This window comes from Vitis vinifera, chromosome 19, assembly GCF_030704535.1.
Source record: "Vitis vinifera cultivar Pinot Noir 40024 chromosome 19, ASM3070453v1".
NCBI classification, from domain to species: Eukaryota; Viridiplantae; Streptophyta; class Magnoliopsida; order Vitales; family Vitaceae; genus Vitis; species Vitis vinifera.
The window spans coordinates 7,779,201-7,793,601 of NC_081823.1; the positions used below are offsets into that span (position 1 = coordinate 7,779,201).

General features: G+C 31.5%; 2 protein-coding genes across 3 annotated transcripts; both read right to left on the reverse strand.

Moving 5' to 3' along the window:
* Positions 1-5,223: 5,223 nt before the first annotated feature.
* On the reverse strand, positions 5,224-6,770 carry LOC100250451 (uncharacterized). Of its 2 annotated transcripts, none has more exons than XM_019216874.2 (4): positions 6,373-6,770; positions 6,124-6,146; positions 5,613-5,694; positions 5,224-5,494 (listed from the first exon to the last, which is right to left on the reverse strand). In XM_019216874.2, the coding sequence occupies exons 1-4, from the start codon at positions 6,728-6,730 to the stop codon at positions 5,448-5,450; spliced, it is 510 nt and encodes a 169-aa protein (XP_019072419.1). In that variant the 5' UTR covers positions 6,731-6,770; the 3' UTR covers positions 5,224-5,447. The 2 variants fall into 2 exon arrangements, with proteins under 2 accessions (XP_019072419.1, XP_002274080.2); XM_002274044.4 differs by having other exon boundaries at positions 6,124-6,173; positions 6,373-6,759.
* A 3,207-nt stretch (positions 6,771-9,977) lies between these two features.
* LOC100255436 (uncharacterized) lies at positions 9,978-11,346 on the reverse strand. The gene is made up of 2 exons (XM_002273968.5): positions 11,052-11,346; positions 9,978-10,353 (listed from the first exon to the last, which is right to left on the reverse strand). The coding sequence occupies exons 1-2, from the start codon at positions 11,203-11,205 to the stop codon at positions 10,205-10,207; spliced, it is 303 nt and encodes a 100-aa protein (XP_002274004.1). The 5' UTR covers positions 11,206-11,346; the 3' UTR covers positions 9,978-10,204.
* Positions 11,347-14,401: the final 3,055 nt, after the last annotated feature.

The window sequence follows — 14,401 nt, forward strand, 5'->3', positions numbered from 1 at the left end:
AAAGAAATCCTCTGAAATACATCCAAGGTTCTACCTTGTGATTAAGACTGCAAAATTGATGAATATTGTAAAAATCAGATTTTACCCACCAAACATGAGCCCAAGTATTCCTAGAAACCAAACAGAATAGATTAAAGCTTCATCTTGGAACCTAGAAAACATGCCCCTTCTTAACATATATTCTAAGAATGGGAAAATTTCAACACATAATCTAAGCCAAACCTTGGAATTCAACCTCAACCACCTCCTTCTACAAACAAAACACACATTCAAACTTCTCAACATAAAAACAAATCATTTTTAAGAGAGAGATCCCAAACAAGCCTTCCACTAAAAATTTCAAACTTACCACCAGAGGTTTCAGAATTAAGGAAAAAAAACAGAGAAAAAAGGAAGAATTGAAGAAACCAAGCCAAATGGGTCATTCACTTTCCAAATTTCAGACCCCAAGAAAAAAACTCCATTGCTCTCAAATCTACCACCAACCCGTTTCCACATACCATGAAACACCTCGGAGAAACAGAACTCAGAGCGCAAATCCCAGCCAAAGCTTGTCAACCAATGGAAAACGACCTACACCCTCATCATTTCTGGGGTGAAAACTCCCAAAAAAATCATAAATTAAGCAAGAGATGTCCAAGAATCTTACTCAAGCAACAAAAAGTCGAGTAAATATCAAAACAAGAAAGAATTCAATTTCCACCCACATCAATTTTCAACATCAAACTCAAGGGTGTTTGACAAACCTCGTGTGATTGCTTACGGGCTTCTTCCTCTGCTTTGCTTCAAAGCTGGGACAACAGATCAAAGTGTGAGGCTGAGAGCAGTTAGCGAGTATTCTAGGGCCTATGCTCACAGCAGCAACTTATCTTTTTTTTATAAACAACAGATCTTCAGCTCAAAGTACCCTCTGCCTTTCCAAGAACAACAGTCTTGCCACCATGATTGCCTTAATGAACAATTTTGGTTGAATTTTGCTTTGTTTTAATGGCCAAAAAGCCCTTCATGAACGGTCTTATTATCTTACAAATTTTGATGTAATTAATAATGATAAACAGATATGGATTTTAATTATTTCTCATTGAAATTATGATTACAATGAATGAGTGCCCAATTTTGGGTGTGAAAATTTTGTTAGTCAAAGATGATTACACAATGGGATATCATCAATCAGTTTTATCACTAATCTTTTAGACAATAACGTCTTGTTTGGTAATATATGGTGATAATATATTTGGGTTATCCATTAATATTATTAAATTTGACTTCAAAGAATTAAATTTTATATATAAGTAAAAAAAATAAAAAATTTAGATGTAGATTATAATAGACTAAAAATTTCAAAACCATGCAAAATAACTTTATAATAAATTTAATTAATTAAAAAAAATCTTATTTTCCTAGAGAGAGATGAAAATAGAGAAATATTAATATAAATCATAATTTGAAATTTGGTTTTTCATTTTTGTTGAAAAATAAAAATAAGCCTAAATTGATTATAAATTAATAAAATTAATTTAAGTTGAACAGGGATGAATTCAACTTGATTTCTTTGGAACCCGAAATAAGAGCCTGACAAATTGATTGAAAAAAGGTAGAGGTTATTATGGTCATTTCATGGAAATAAGAGTACGCGGGATGTCAAAAGGACCGTAAAAGCACCTTTCAACGGTAATGAAAAGTTAGGGCATTTTGGTCTTCTTATCGTGGACGGCAGAGGGTATTCTGTAATTTGCTAACCAAGGAAGTACCACACGGCTCCGACATGGGCCTATGTCCCACACGGTTATGAGTCCACGTGTAACCCCACACACTTCAGTCTTTTTCTCTCTCTTTTTTCTTTTTTTTTTAAAAAAGGAAAAAAAGGTTCATGATGAGACACTGCGATGTGATTACCGCTTCACCGTATTTAATTTTATCAAAAAAAAAAAATTAAGATTTAACTCATAAAAATTACATAATTAACTAAAATAATATAAAATATGAGAATATCAATATACCCTTTAAAACTATTTTCTATCATAATATTTGAAAATTTTTTTAATCTTAAATTTTTTTTAATAATTATTCTGAAAATGTATTTTTTTTTAATAACTGTTTTTTTTAAAAAAATATATCATTTTAAAAAAATAAATTTAACATATTTTTAGTTATTTTTTATATACATAATTTTAAATATATATATTTTGCAAGATGTTTGATTTTTAAATAATAATAATTTATTTTTATTTTTATTTTTTTGGAAAATGGTGTATTTTTTTTTTCAAATCACTAAATTATATTAAATTTTACTAAGGTTTGCAAAAGGAATAAAATTTAAATTAATCTTTTTGGACTCTTAATTTTTTTCATAGTTAATAAAAGTTATTTTAGAAAAAATAAAAAATTCATATCATTTTTCTCAATTTTCACCCTCCAGTTCTTAGGTTTAAATAGTAAACTTATATGAACCAAATCTTAATTTTTGGGTTGAACTAGATTCAAAACACAATTATCCTTTTAAATATCTTAATTTTAACTTTTGTATAAAAATAATTTTTTTTCTTTTTTTTTTTTGAAAAAAAAACTACGATTTAAAATGAAAAAAGATAGCTTATAACTCACTTATTTTATATATATATATATATATATATATATATATATATTTCAAATATAGAAAATAGAACCTCAAAATTTATTTATTTATTTATAAGATTACTCATATTTTATATAAATATTTATATTTTTAAAAAATAAAAAATATCCAAATACTTCCTAAATTTTTTAAAAATTATTTAAAAATTTACGCATTTGCAAAAATTTCATTTCTACAAAAGAAGTAAATAGACAAAATTGAAAAAAAAAAGTAGTAATTTAGTTTTTTTCTTTCTTTTTTTTTTCCTTTTTTAGAACTTGATTTTATTTTATTTTTGAGATGGGTATTGGACATAAAAGAAGAGATTTGAATCAAATTTATTCAAATCTTTCTATGCAATATTTTCTTTTTTCTTTTCTTCTTTTTTTGGAAAAAAAAATCCTAAATCAAACAAAATCAATCAAGTAGAGAAAGGTGACAAGAAAAAGGAAGGGGGTTTCCCCTTTTCAATCCAAAAATGATGTCTTATTAAGATGTTTTGGAATGGAATGTAAATGTAACCAAAGAATTACAAAGAGAATATGAAATGGTTGACTCTCTTCTCTACCATAATTCCACTCTGCCCCACCCACCTTATCTTCAATCGCCTTTCCTCAACCCTCCAACTCTCAACCCACAACCACTTTCATTACCCATAATTTGGTTCTTTATTATTTTCAAGTTTTAACTTTTAGCCCACTAATGAAATCTTCTTCCTTTGTTTACAGCACAGCCAGCTCATGGCGGAGGGGTTTGTTTACAGCACAGCCCATGGCTTGTTGTGGGGGAGTTGAATAACTTGAATTGACCCATCAAAAAAGGATCCAACCTCCTCCTTTTGTCCTCTCTATCTTTCCCTTCCCCATACCCATGGGGGGTCCTACACTGTTTGTCTTGCTATGAACACCACCATAAACTCCATCCCTTTGAAAAACAATGGGTTCCCCCACTAAGAAAATCTTAATTACCCTTGAAATTGGGTTGAATTTGTTGCCTTCAATCTTATTTTCTTCGATCCCTTTTCATAGAATAAAAAAATATTGTCATCAAAGTCAATGAAAATTCTCATCAGCATTGCATCACACACTTGTAATATTTATTTATTTATTTATTATTATTATTATCATTTTTAGTTTTTGAGACATGTGGACCTAGAATTGGGTTTGATTTCCCCTAGTATATTTTATTTTATATAAAAATAAAATATTTTGTATAAAAAAATGGAATTATCTTATCTCATTATAAATCATTTTTCAAAAAAAAGATTATATCATAATTTTTTAAATAATTTTAAAATGGTTACTTTGTCAATATAAATTTTTAAGAATTTTTTTTATGAAAGTTATTATTATTTTTTTATTTTGAAAAGAGAAAACTTCTAACTCTTTCAAAGAGGGAAGTGAGAAATTGATTGGAGAGACCAGCTTTGGCAAAGCATAATGAAATCATTCATACAAAGTTGAAGCATTAAATGCTTTTGATTCAAAGCTAGTGCATAAAATATTCAAAGATGACCAACCACAATAAAGCCAAAAAGTTAGTAATGGTGTTGAAAATTAGGCCAAAAAAGAAGAACAGCTTAATCAAAGATGAACAGCTCAACTAGTCAAGTAGCTGTAATTTTATGCAGTTCTTTATGTTGGATTCCCTCAAAAAAGAAGAATAAAAGAGAGTCAAAGTCGCCCTGGCCTGATGAGGTCATGCAAGCAGACCCGGATGATGTCGGCATGGTGGAAATGTGAAGCAGAGTGGGAACTGGGAATGAATCAGCGGCTTATGTGGATCATAGATAGTGGGACATGGACAACGTGAGCCATGGCACCCTGACTCGATTAATTTGAATCAAGGTCAAGATACGAGGAAAGGAGTTTTAAATAATAAGTTGTATCATAATCTCGTATGGTAAACATGTTTGACCGAATCACGTTAATTAAAATCTCGTATACTTTTATATAGATTGTTTTATTTTTATGTTCTTAAACTAACATTGTTAGTCTAGTTTATCATTTTCGAGTTTCATATGCTCCATCAGGCTTGTGGAGTGAAACACATGATCACTTTGATTGTACTTTTAAATTAGGACTAAGAAACATGAGTTCAGACACTGGTACAGATACCGCTGCTATCCTCCAAAATTGCCAAAATTTCACTGCTTGGTAGGTAGGCAGCATCCATGGTACCGCTGCTATTCTCATTGTCGAAGCTATTCAATAGGAAACAATAGCCATTACCCCCCACCCCCACCACCCAACCACCCCATGTCTTGGTCTGAAATTTGCACCCACCCTTCCAGTCAGTCAACAACCATAGAGAGACTGCATTAAAAAGTTTCCCCACTTTGGATGACAGCAACAGTACCATGGGACAATCCTAATCTTTTAGTCCAAAAACCAGTCTAATTTCTTCAACAATAAGTACCTTGCTGCACAACAACCAAATTTCTGTATCATCGAGACTAAGAATTGCCACACCCCCTTCCTAGCATATGTGGCAGGCCATTGAAATTATATGTTTCAGTATCAGTAGCAACACTAGTTCTTCCAATCTATCCCTAAATTTGATTTTACAAGGCTTACCACAAACTGAAACTATCAGTATATGACATGATGTAGAGAAAATATTAGGTAGACATGCTCATCAATGAGTATTCTTGTTATCATGTAAGGTTCCTTGCATATACATCAATGAAATTAACTGTCCACTGCATTCTCCTCTTCCGGTCTATCCAGCAACTTGGGAGTCAAGGGACTATAAAAGCATCACCATCCCTGCATTTTTCGGTTTCCAAACTTGTATACTTAACTCAACCTTCTATGGTTGAAAACCAGAGAAATTAACCAGAAAAAAATCTCTTCCATGATTGCCATGGGAGAAATCCACCTACCACCAAACCAATCAAGAAATGAGTGATTATCAGTTTAACAAGATATCTACAGAAAATGCGCGATTGTAATTCAGGTTAAGAAAGAACAGAGTGAACTAGTATTGAAAATCATACCACAGCCAGGGCACCGGAAGTAGTATTTGTCCCTCAGAACAAGCCCTGATCCTCCACATACCCCACATCTCTTCTGGGCAACCTGGCATAGAATGTAAAAACAACTTCATATTCTGTGTCAATGAACCATACAAAGGCATTATCTCAATTATCATACATTCATGTGAGAAGATGCATGGTGAACTTGCATAATCTATAAGTTCATGATCTTATTGGGTTTGAAATACCCTCTTCACTCATAATTCTGCATATTCCTCCTGGTTTTCTTTCCTCATTTAACCCAAATTTCCTACAAGTCTCCCTAAATTTATTGAAGTCACTAATAGTGAGCTTTCTCATTCATTACTTGTCTATTAGAGACCAAGTTGAGCTCATCTTTTCCATATCAAAGAGGTTTGACAGAGTGATTTATGAACTCAATCAGTACTCAAATCAATTATTTCAAGCACCATGAATGCAAGCAGGTTATCTTAAAGATTTAAAGGGTAAAATTAGCCTACAAGATACTCACAATTCTTTTGCTGAACTCGATCCCTGCCACAATAAAAGGAGTCACTCCAGCTGCAGAATTTAAAGAGAGAATTCAAAAAAATAAAAAAATGTGTGAAGACAATAGAGAAAAGGAACTGGCTTGAATTATGTTTTGTTTGGTTAATGAGAAAACGTAGGAAAAAAAATCCTCTACTCCACTGCTTAATTTGACCATCTAGCGTTTAGGCAAATTTATAAAAACCAAGGCTCAAAATTTTAAAGGAATTACCTAAGGCTCCAACGACAATCTGCCAGGTGACCTCCACCTGAGCCGGGTCTGCCACAGCAGAGACATCGTTGACCACTGAAACTCTTGCTGTTTGCCGGCGAGATTTACGCAAAAGGTTGCTTCTGCTAATGAAACTGACAGCAGATTTAGAGGGCACTGATACTGAACTTCTTGAGCAGATGTTGGAGCTGGAAAAGGCAAGAACATGTGAAGAAGATAACGAAGCTTCCATGGTTATGGTTTCTGGGTTTAAAGCTGAGCAGTCACTTTGTGGAGGAAGGAGATGAGTCTGTGAGTGTTGGCAGTTCAAATTGGTCCACGGCAGTTTCGTTCGTTTGGGTTCGCGCCAACCACACATCCAATCTAGTGAGGGTCCACCTTAAGTAGCCAATCACAGCTTTACATTTAAGCAATTTTTTTCTTCTTTTTTCAAAAGAATGGCTTCCTCTGTGAAATTAGTTTATTGAGAGTGTAAGCTTATGTTTGCTTGTAAAGAGAAAAACCAGAATTATAGAAATAGTTATGAGAAATAATTCATTTTAAATCCACTCTTAATCTAATGCTACATAAACAGATATCAGTCTTTGTTTTCAGTGTGGTGATTTTGGGATGGTTGCTTGTGCCATGTCCAAAGACTCAGGCCCAAGTTGGAAGTGAGCTTATGTTGCTGCCTCTGCATTACTTGTAGATGTGGCTTTTGGCGTGACCTCCCCATTGATAGCGGAGGAAGCCCTCACAAGCTTGGATATGGTGGTACTATTCATCATCAATGTCTTTCTTCTTCTTCATGGATGGATCTAACACCATTGGAGACTTTGGAAGTGTGTTTTGAGCTCAAGCTTCTTTAAATTCCTTCTTCCTCGCTAAGGTCTATACATGGTACAGACCTGAAGAGTCAGCTGAGTTTTGCAGTTGCCCTCTGTCCTCGGCTGCTACTAGATGCCTTTTTTGCCTACCATTTTTTCCCCTGGCATTTTTCAACATCTAAACAGGATTGCATTCCACAGACCATCCATGAATTCAGGAACCATAATCCCCCATATTCCAACCCAATCAACCAACTTCTGAAACAAAAGCCAGAAAGATTAGATGGGTTTGTAGATGCATGATTCTTTTCAGGGAGAGCCAAAAATCCCAATTATCCTTTCCATACAATTCTAGAAGATGTTGGTATGGAGCAAATTCCAAAGGTGAACAACATTGCTGAACAGCTGAGATGGATTACTGAATTTCCAGAGTCTGCATTAGCTTGATTATAGGTCTATCAGTTATCTCTTGTGATGCACTGTTTTATACCTAATGGCTGAGACATCAGAAAAATCATTCACTTCTATATTAGTGGAAGCCATTCTAAGAACTCAAAACAGAGGATATCCCGAATCCCAAACCACATCACCAAAGTTGCTGACAAAACCCACAGCATAGACTAGGTTTGTGATCTCTAGTCTTGCCCAAATGAGAGGCACAAATACTGAAAAATTACTCTGGAGTTCATAAATGTTCTGATGATAGACAAATTACCCAGTATTAAGAACTTGTATAAAACAAAATCAAGCTTCACCCTTCACCAAAGTCCATCCTAAGTCAATAATATCATTCATAGTTACAAGAAATTTTATACAACAAACGCAAGGCTTCTCTTCTCTCCAAATTCCAACTCAATAATACCATTCATAGTTTTGCTCCAAGTGAACCTGCTAAAAAAATCATATCTGCAATCCATGTTTAACAACATATGCCTTCTTTTTAAGCCAGAAGTAACTTGCCTCTCTAAACATCTGCTTCTAACTGTATAAATAAATAGAATTGAAATTCTTAAAACCATAGTTGTTAACTCAAAATGTATTGTGTATTGTTTTTTTTTTTTTTTTTTCCATATTGTATTTTGTAATTTTTTTAATATGGAAAAAACAATAGAAATAAACGTGCATACATGTGCATCTATAGTTATAGTAGTAGTATGAAGTATAAAATAATATATAACCAGTTTGATGAAAGATAGTAAGATTTAAGGAGTTAAACAATGTCATAACATATGAAACTATTAAATACTAGAGTTTTGAAAAGTTCGATTCAATAAAATATGAGTTTAATGTATCGGTTCATCACAAAATCCATAAATATAAACTTTTAAATTTTAGATTTGATTCCTAGTTCCAAATTCTAATTATGCATATGTATTTATTTATGTTATTGATATATATATATATATATATATATGTGTGTGTGTGTGTGTATGTGTGTTTATGTATCATCCCGAAGTTCCGACTTTTCATGTTCGTTGTCATTCCTTTCCCATTGAAAAAAAAAATCCCAAAGAACAAAAACTAATATATTAAGCAAAAGTTTTTATCCATCGGTCACCATCATTTTCAACATCAACATTCAAATCATTCGAATGAAAATTCTTCAAAATTCATCATAAGAATAAATTTACTTAATTTCTAATATAGTCTCAGACAATAAGAATGTAGCTTTTCCTATAAGATTATTTTACCTCTCCTTCTTTCCCTCATTTTTATGATCAATTCTAACTTTTTAAATATTAAAAAGGTTTAAACGATTAATATAATAATTCTTTTTAAAAATTATAAAAAATAGTTGAAGGTGTGTATATGGTTATATTGTTGTATTATGCATCGTATCTTGTATTGTGTGTGCGTGTATCACAAAATACATTAAGATAAGATATAGATTACAATACGTATTGATTTTTATAAAATATGTATCATTCTATTGTAAGTTTTTAACAACTACTCTTAAAACTCAAAATATTACTACATTCTTTTGGATCAACTTGTCTTCTAAGTCAACCATTTCCTTCCATGCATGGTCTCAAATCTTTGAAAGATTACAAATACTACTGTCTATCAGAAATCAATTGGATCAATAAAAATCATTTTATAAACTTACTATTTTTATCTTCAAATACAATTTTGGTGCTTAGCATATGGTGTACATAATAAAGGAATCTTCATTACCTGTAGTTTTCTCCTAGATTACAAACCCCGGTTGTCAACAATCTGCCAAGCAAACTTTTGCAGAAACAGAGAAACTAAAGCAAAAATATTTTATAGAAGTATATCTCACTACAGCAACTTAGCATTCTCAAAAGGCTTCCACAAAATGAAATTCAAAATAAAAAGAGGAAGCACTACATAAGCGGAGTAAAATGTTACAACATATACATCATCCAAGACAATGATCTTAAACCCACATTTGTTAAGACCATGCATGATGAATGTGGTAAAGGACCTAATGAATGCAGGTGAATCTAAAAGGCCAAGTTAAAGATATCCAGCTCAAGTCAATTGCAGAGCCGAATTTTATAACAACTTGAAAAGCCATTTTCTCAGTTTGTGCTGTAGGTAAAGAGCAGGTATTTGATGATTAAAGAAGAAAACAAAGACCAGATTTTTGAGGCTTGCAGATGATCTCTCTGATCAGGTCATTACCCATTGACAAAAATTCAAATAAATTCAAAGATATTTCATATTTGGCATAGACTATTTCTTTTGAAAATTTGTCATTGATAATCAATCTTCAGAAAATCAAACCACCCAGCACCAATTTTATTCCAAGATGGACATAAGACTCTTAAAGGGTGAGCAGAAAAAGCAAACATCAAACCATTGAAGGGTCCAACAAGAACAGTTTCGATGGAGCATCGCCTCAACAAAACAGAGTATAGAATTTAAACTGACAAAGGTTACAAGCAACAAGAATATCGAATTATTCGCATATCACCAAATGGCTAGCAAAACTCAAAATGCCCAAATGTTTGCTTCAATTCCTTTGCTAAATCCAAACCAAATACCCGAAAAAGCAGTCCCTATTTCTTATATCGTGCTACCTCATCTTCGTTAGGGAAGAAGCCCATGAGCCTCCCAGCAGAGTTTTGGTACGCATACATGAATCCCCCCATGATACCAATTAAACCACCAGTCACCATTGAAGGTCCCCTGATGTTAGGCTTTATTCCTGTAGATCAATCACCATTGCAGAAAAAGGAACATTCAGAAAATTACAAGCCTACACTCTGTTTTGATACTAAGAAAATAAACTAGAATAAATTTATGAATCTCTGGTTTCATTCAACTGAAACTAACACATTAATTGGTAAAGTTGTTTCATTTTTGCAATCAAAACAATAACAACCCAAAATCCAACCTTTTTCTTTTCACCAACTTTCCTTTGTTTACAAAGCAACCCAAATGGAGTAAAGAAACATTAAGATGTGAGAAAAAGATTCTACATTTTCTCTCGTTTCTCAGAAACTAACAGGGATTTAGACTCAACACCAGAATCACACACGTTGACACTCTGTTTGGTTGCTGAGACAAATTTACTCTTTCTTTTCACTTTCTGCAACCCGATCAAAAATCCAACCCTTCAGTCAACCACAAAAAAACACCACTATGAGCCCTCTATTTGAATTGGAATGGGGCCTTTTCCAAATTCGATTTTTTTTTTTTTTATTTGTTTGGAACCGAGAAAAAACTCATACTTTCAGACAACCACAACCAACACAACTTTTACCCTATATCTGAATCGGGTTTTTCCACAATCAAATCTTTTCCACTTTTCCTCCATTTTGAGAGCAAAACAGAGGTGGGTTTTTCCAAAATCGAATCAATTTTCAATTCCCCTCGTTTTCAGAGCAAATAAATAGAGAGTACCGGATAGGTAGCCAACTGTAACTGAGACGCCGGTGATGGTGACGAATCTAAGGTAATCGAGAGCGCTGAAGTTGCCGACAACCTTGGTGAGGGGAGGATTCCGGTCTATAACAGGGTACTGCGGCTTCTCGGAGGCGGTAATGTCAGTGTTCATGTTGGCTGCTACGTCGGCTGCGATGTGGTTCTCTCAGAGTTAGCGATCTGGTGAGGCGTGATTTTGCAGGCGGAGGTTGGAACGCTGCGTTTTGAGGGTGTGTCATCCACAAAACGCTGCGTTTTGATGGGGAGTTTGAGACTGTTTGGAAAGTATTTTTGAGATATATTTTTTTGTATAAAATTTTAAAATGGTGTTTATAATAACAAATAATATTTTTCCTTTTACACTAAACTTTTTTTTACAAAACAAATTCTTTTAAAAACTGAGTAAAAAAATTCTAAAGTCTATTTCATCAAGTAATTTAAAAGTATTTTTCTTAATTTTAAAATAGAAAAAAGACTATTTGAAAAGAATTTTAAAATATCTTTTGGAAAATCTTTTTTAAAAACTTTTATACCATGTTTTCTAAAATAAAAGGTTGTTTGAAAACTTAAATTGTTATTAAAATATTTTTTTATATTTTTAAATATGATTTAAAAGTAATTTTTTATTTATAATACTTTATTTTTATTTTTGTAGTTCTTAAAAAATAACCGAAAACATTTGAAAATTTGAAAGATGTTATATAAAATATTCCATTTTTTGTTTTTAAAAATAAAAAACTATTTTTTATTAATAACCAAATATATATTTTTTTTGTTTGGAATTTTTTAGAATAAACTTTAATAAAAAAAACATTTTTTTTTGGAAACAAACTTAAGGGTTTGTTTACAAAGTGTTATAAAAAATAATTTCTCTTTTCTAGTCTCTCACAAAGAAAAGAAAAATATTCTCCCTCTACAAACCTCATTACCCCAACTATCTCTATACGTGATGAATTTCAATAATTTTGAAGATTCAATAGAATTTCAAGTCCGAATCCCCCCCTATAAATAGAGCCTCAAAGTTCTTCATTAGGCAGAGTTCGAGAGTTGGGAAGAGAGCTTCAAGAGCAGAAAAAAATTTAGAGAGTGCAAAAATTTTGAGAGTTCAAAAAATTTCTCTTGTTATTTTCTTCTTTCAGTTTGAGTCATCCATCTGCTGTCAACAGCCTGTAATCATCAACTCTCTGTATTAAGGTATATTTTCAATAAACAAAATTTTCAGATTCAAATATCTGCATTATTATGTTTAAACAAATTATAACTTTAAGAGATAAAGAAGGACATCAATTAGCAATAAAACACTCAGAACATGTTCAGAAAAGAATTTTAACAATAACTTCAAAATTAGGTTTACAACCACCCTTAAATAATCATCAATTTAATTTTGATAATAATTCAATTTCTGCATCACTCTTCAAAATTCCAAGAACCAAAGATGAACAAAATCCCATAATTTACAAGGATATTAGACAAGTTCAATAACAATTAAATTATACAAATCATTCTCTTCAACATATAAGTCAACAAACAACAAAAATTTCTAAATTTTTGTTTTCTTCTGTCCCGGGAGGGAAAATAGGATAAATAGAAACATTATCATCAAAATCCTTAAAAATTTCCTCAACTTTATCATCATCATCATCATCATCATCTTCTAAATCTTTAGAACAACCTTTTATTATTCCTATAAATGCTGCAAAATCAAATATTCAATTATCCACACCAACAGAAACAATGTTGAAAGAAATACAAATTAGATTAGACAAACTCAATATTAACGGTATTAAGAATCAAATTCAAACTATCACAAAAGGAAAATCATAAATAAATAAATTAGAAGAACAATTCAAAATGTCTCCTGATTCAATAGAAAAACCTCCTACAACAGTCAATGAAATTTCTAATAATTTTGTAAGTAGAAAAAATTATTATTCAAAACCCTCTTTTCCTGACGTTCAATTAGAAGATAGAAATTATCAATTAGCTGCTAGTTATGATGGTAGTATTTTTTATGAATGGAATATAGATGGAATGAGTGAACATCAAATAATTAATTTGCTTCATGAAATGATGATGGCTGCTAATGCTTATAGAATCAAAACTAGTAATTTTGACTTTCATGCTGTCGGTGCCCTAGTAATAGGATTCACTGGTTTACTTAAAGGATGGTGGGATCATTATTTGAGTCAAAATGATAGAGAATACATATTAAATGCAAAAGAGACAATAGTTAAAGAAGAAAGAACATCGGTCCAATCCTATGAAGAAGATGTTGTCAATACACTAATATTTGCAAAAACAAAACATTTTATAGGAGATCCAGTTTATTTTCAAGAAAGAACTTCTGAAATCCTTAATAATCTTAGATGCCCAACATTTCAAGATTTCAAGTGGTATAAAGATATGTTTTTTGTCAAAGTTATGATAAGACATGATTGTGGGAGTCATTATTGGAAAGAAAAATTTATATCTGGTTTACCTACTTTATTTGCAGAAAAAGTTAGACAAAGAATAAGAAATATTCATAATGGTAGAATTCCTTATGAGTCATTAACATATGGAGAACTAATTACTTTTGTCAATAATGAAGGATTAACTCTTTGTACAAATCTTAAATTAAAGAGTCAAATGAAAAAAGAAAAACAAGATAGTAAAAAAGAATTAGGAAAATTTTGTTCTTATTACGGTTATGATACAATAGTTGCCCCTTCAAAAAGAAAAAATAAACAAAATAAAATAAAAGGTAAAAAACTATATACAGAGTCAAAATTTTAAAAGAAGTTTGTAAAATCTACTCCTAATAAATCAAAATCTTCAAATAAAACAACTTTAAAAAAGAAAACACCAACATGTTATAAATGTGGAAAAGTAGGACATTACTCAAGAGATTGTCAATTAGAAAACAAGATTAATTCATTAGAAATAAGTGATAAACTTAAAAATCTAATGATAGGATTAATGATTGATAAAGAAAATGAAGAATCAAGTGAAAATTATGATTCAGAAGAAGACAATCAAATACTGATAACACAAGAAATATCAAGTGAGGAGTCAAGTCTAGAAGAAGAATCAGATAATAAAAAATATTGTGATGGTATTTGTGCATGCTCATATAAATCAATAAATGTGATTTCAAAATATTCAACAACTCCTTTTAACATCATTATTCGAAATTATGTGTCTCTCATAAACTCAATATATTTTCAATTTTGGAATGATAAAGACAAAACCATTAGATATTTGTTTTATTATTCAATAGAGATACTAAAATTTGAATTTTGTTTACAGATGGAGCAAAAAAGGATTACATTTGGGAAATTTACTCTTCC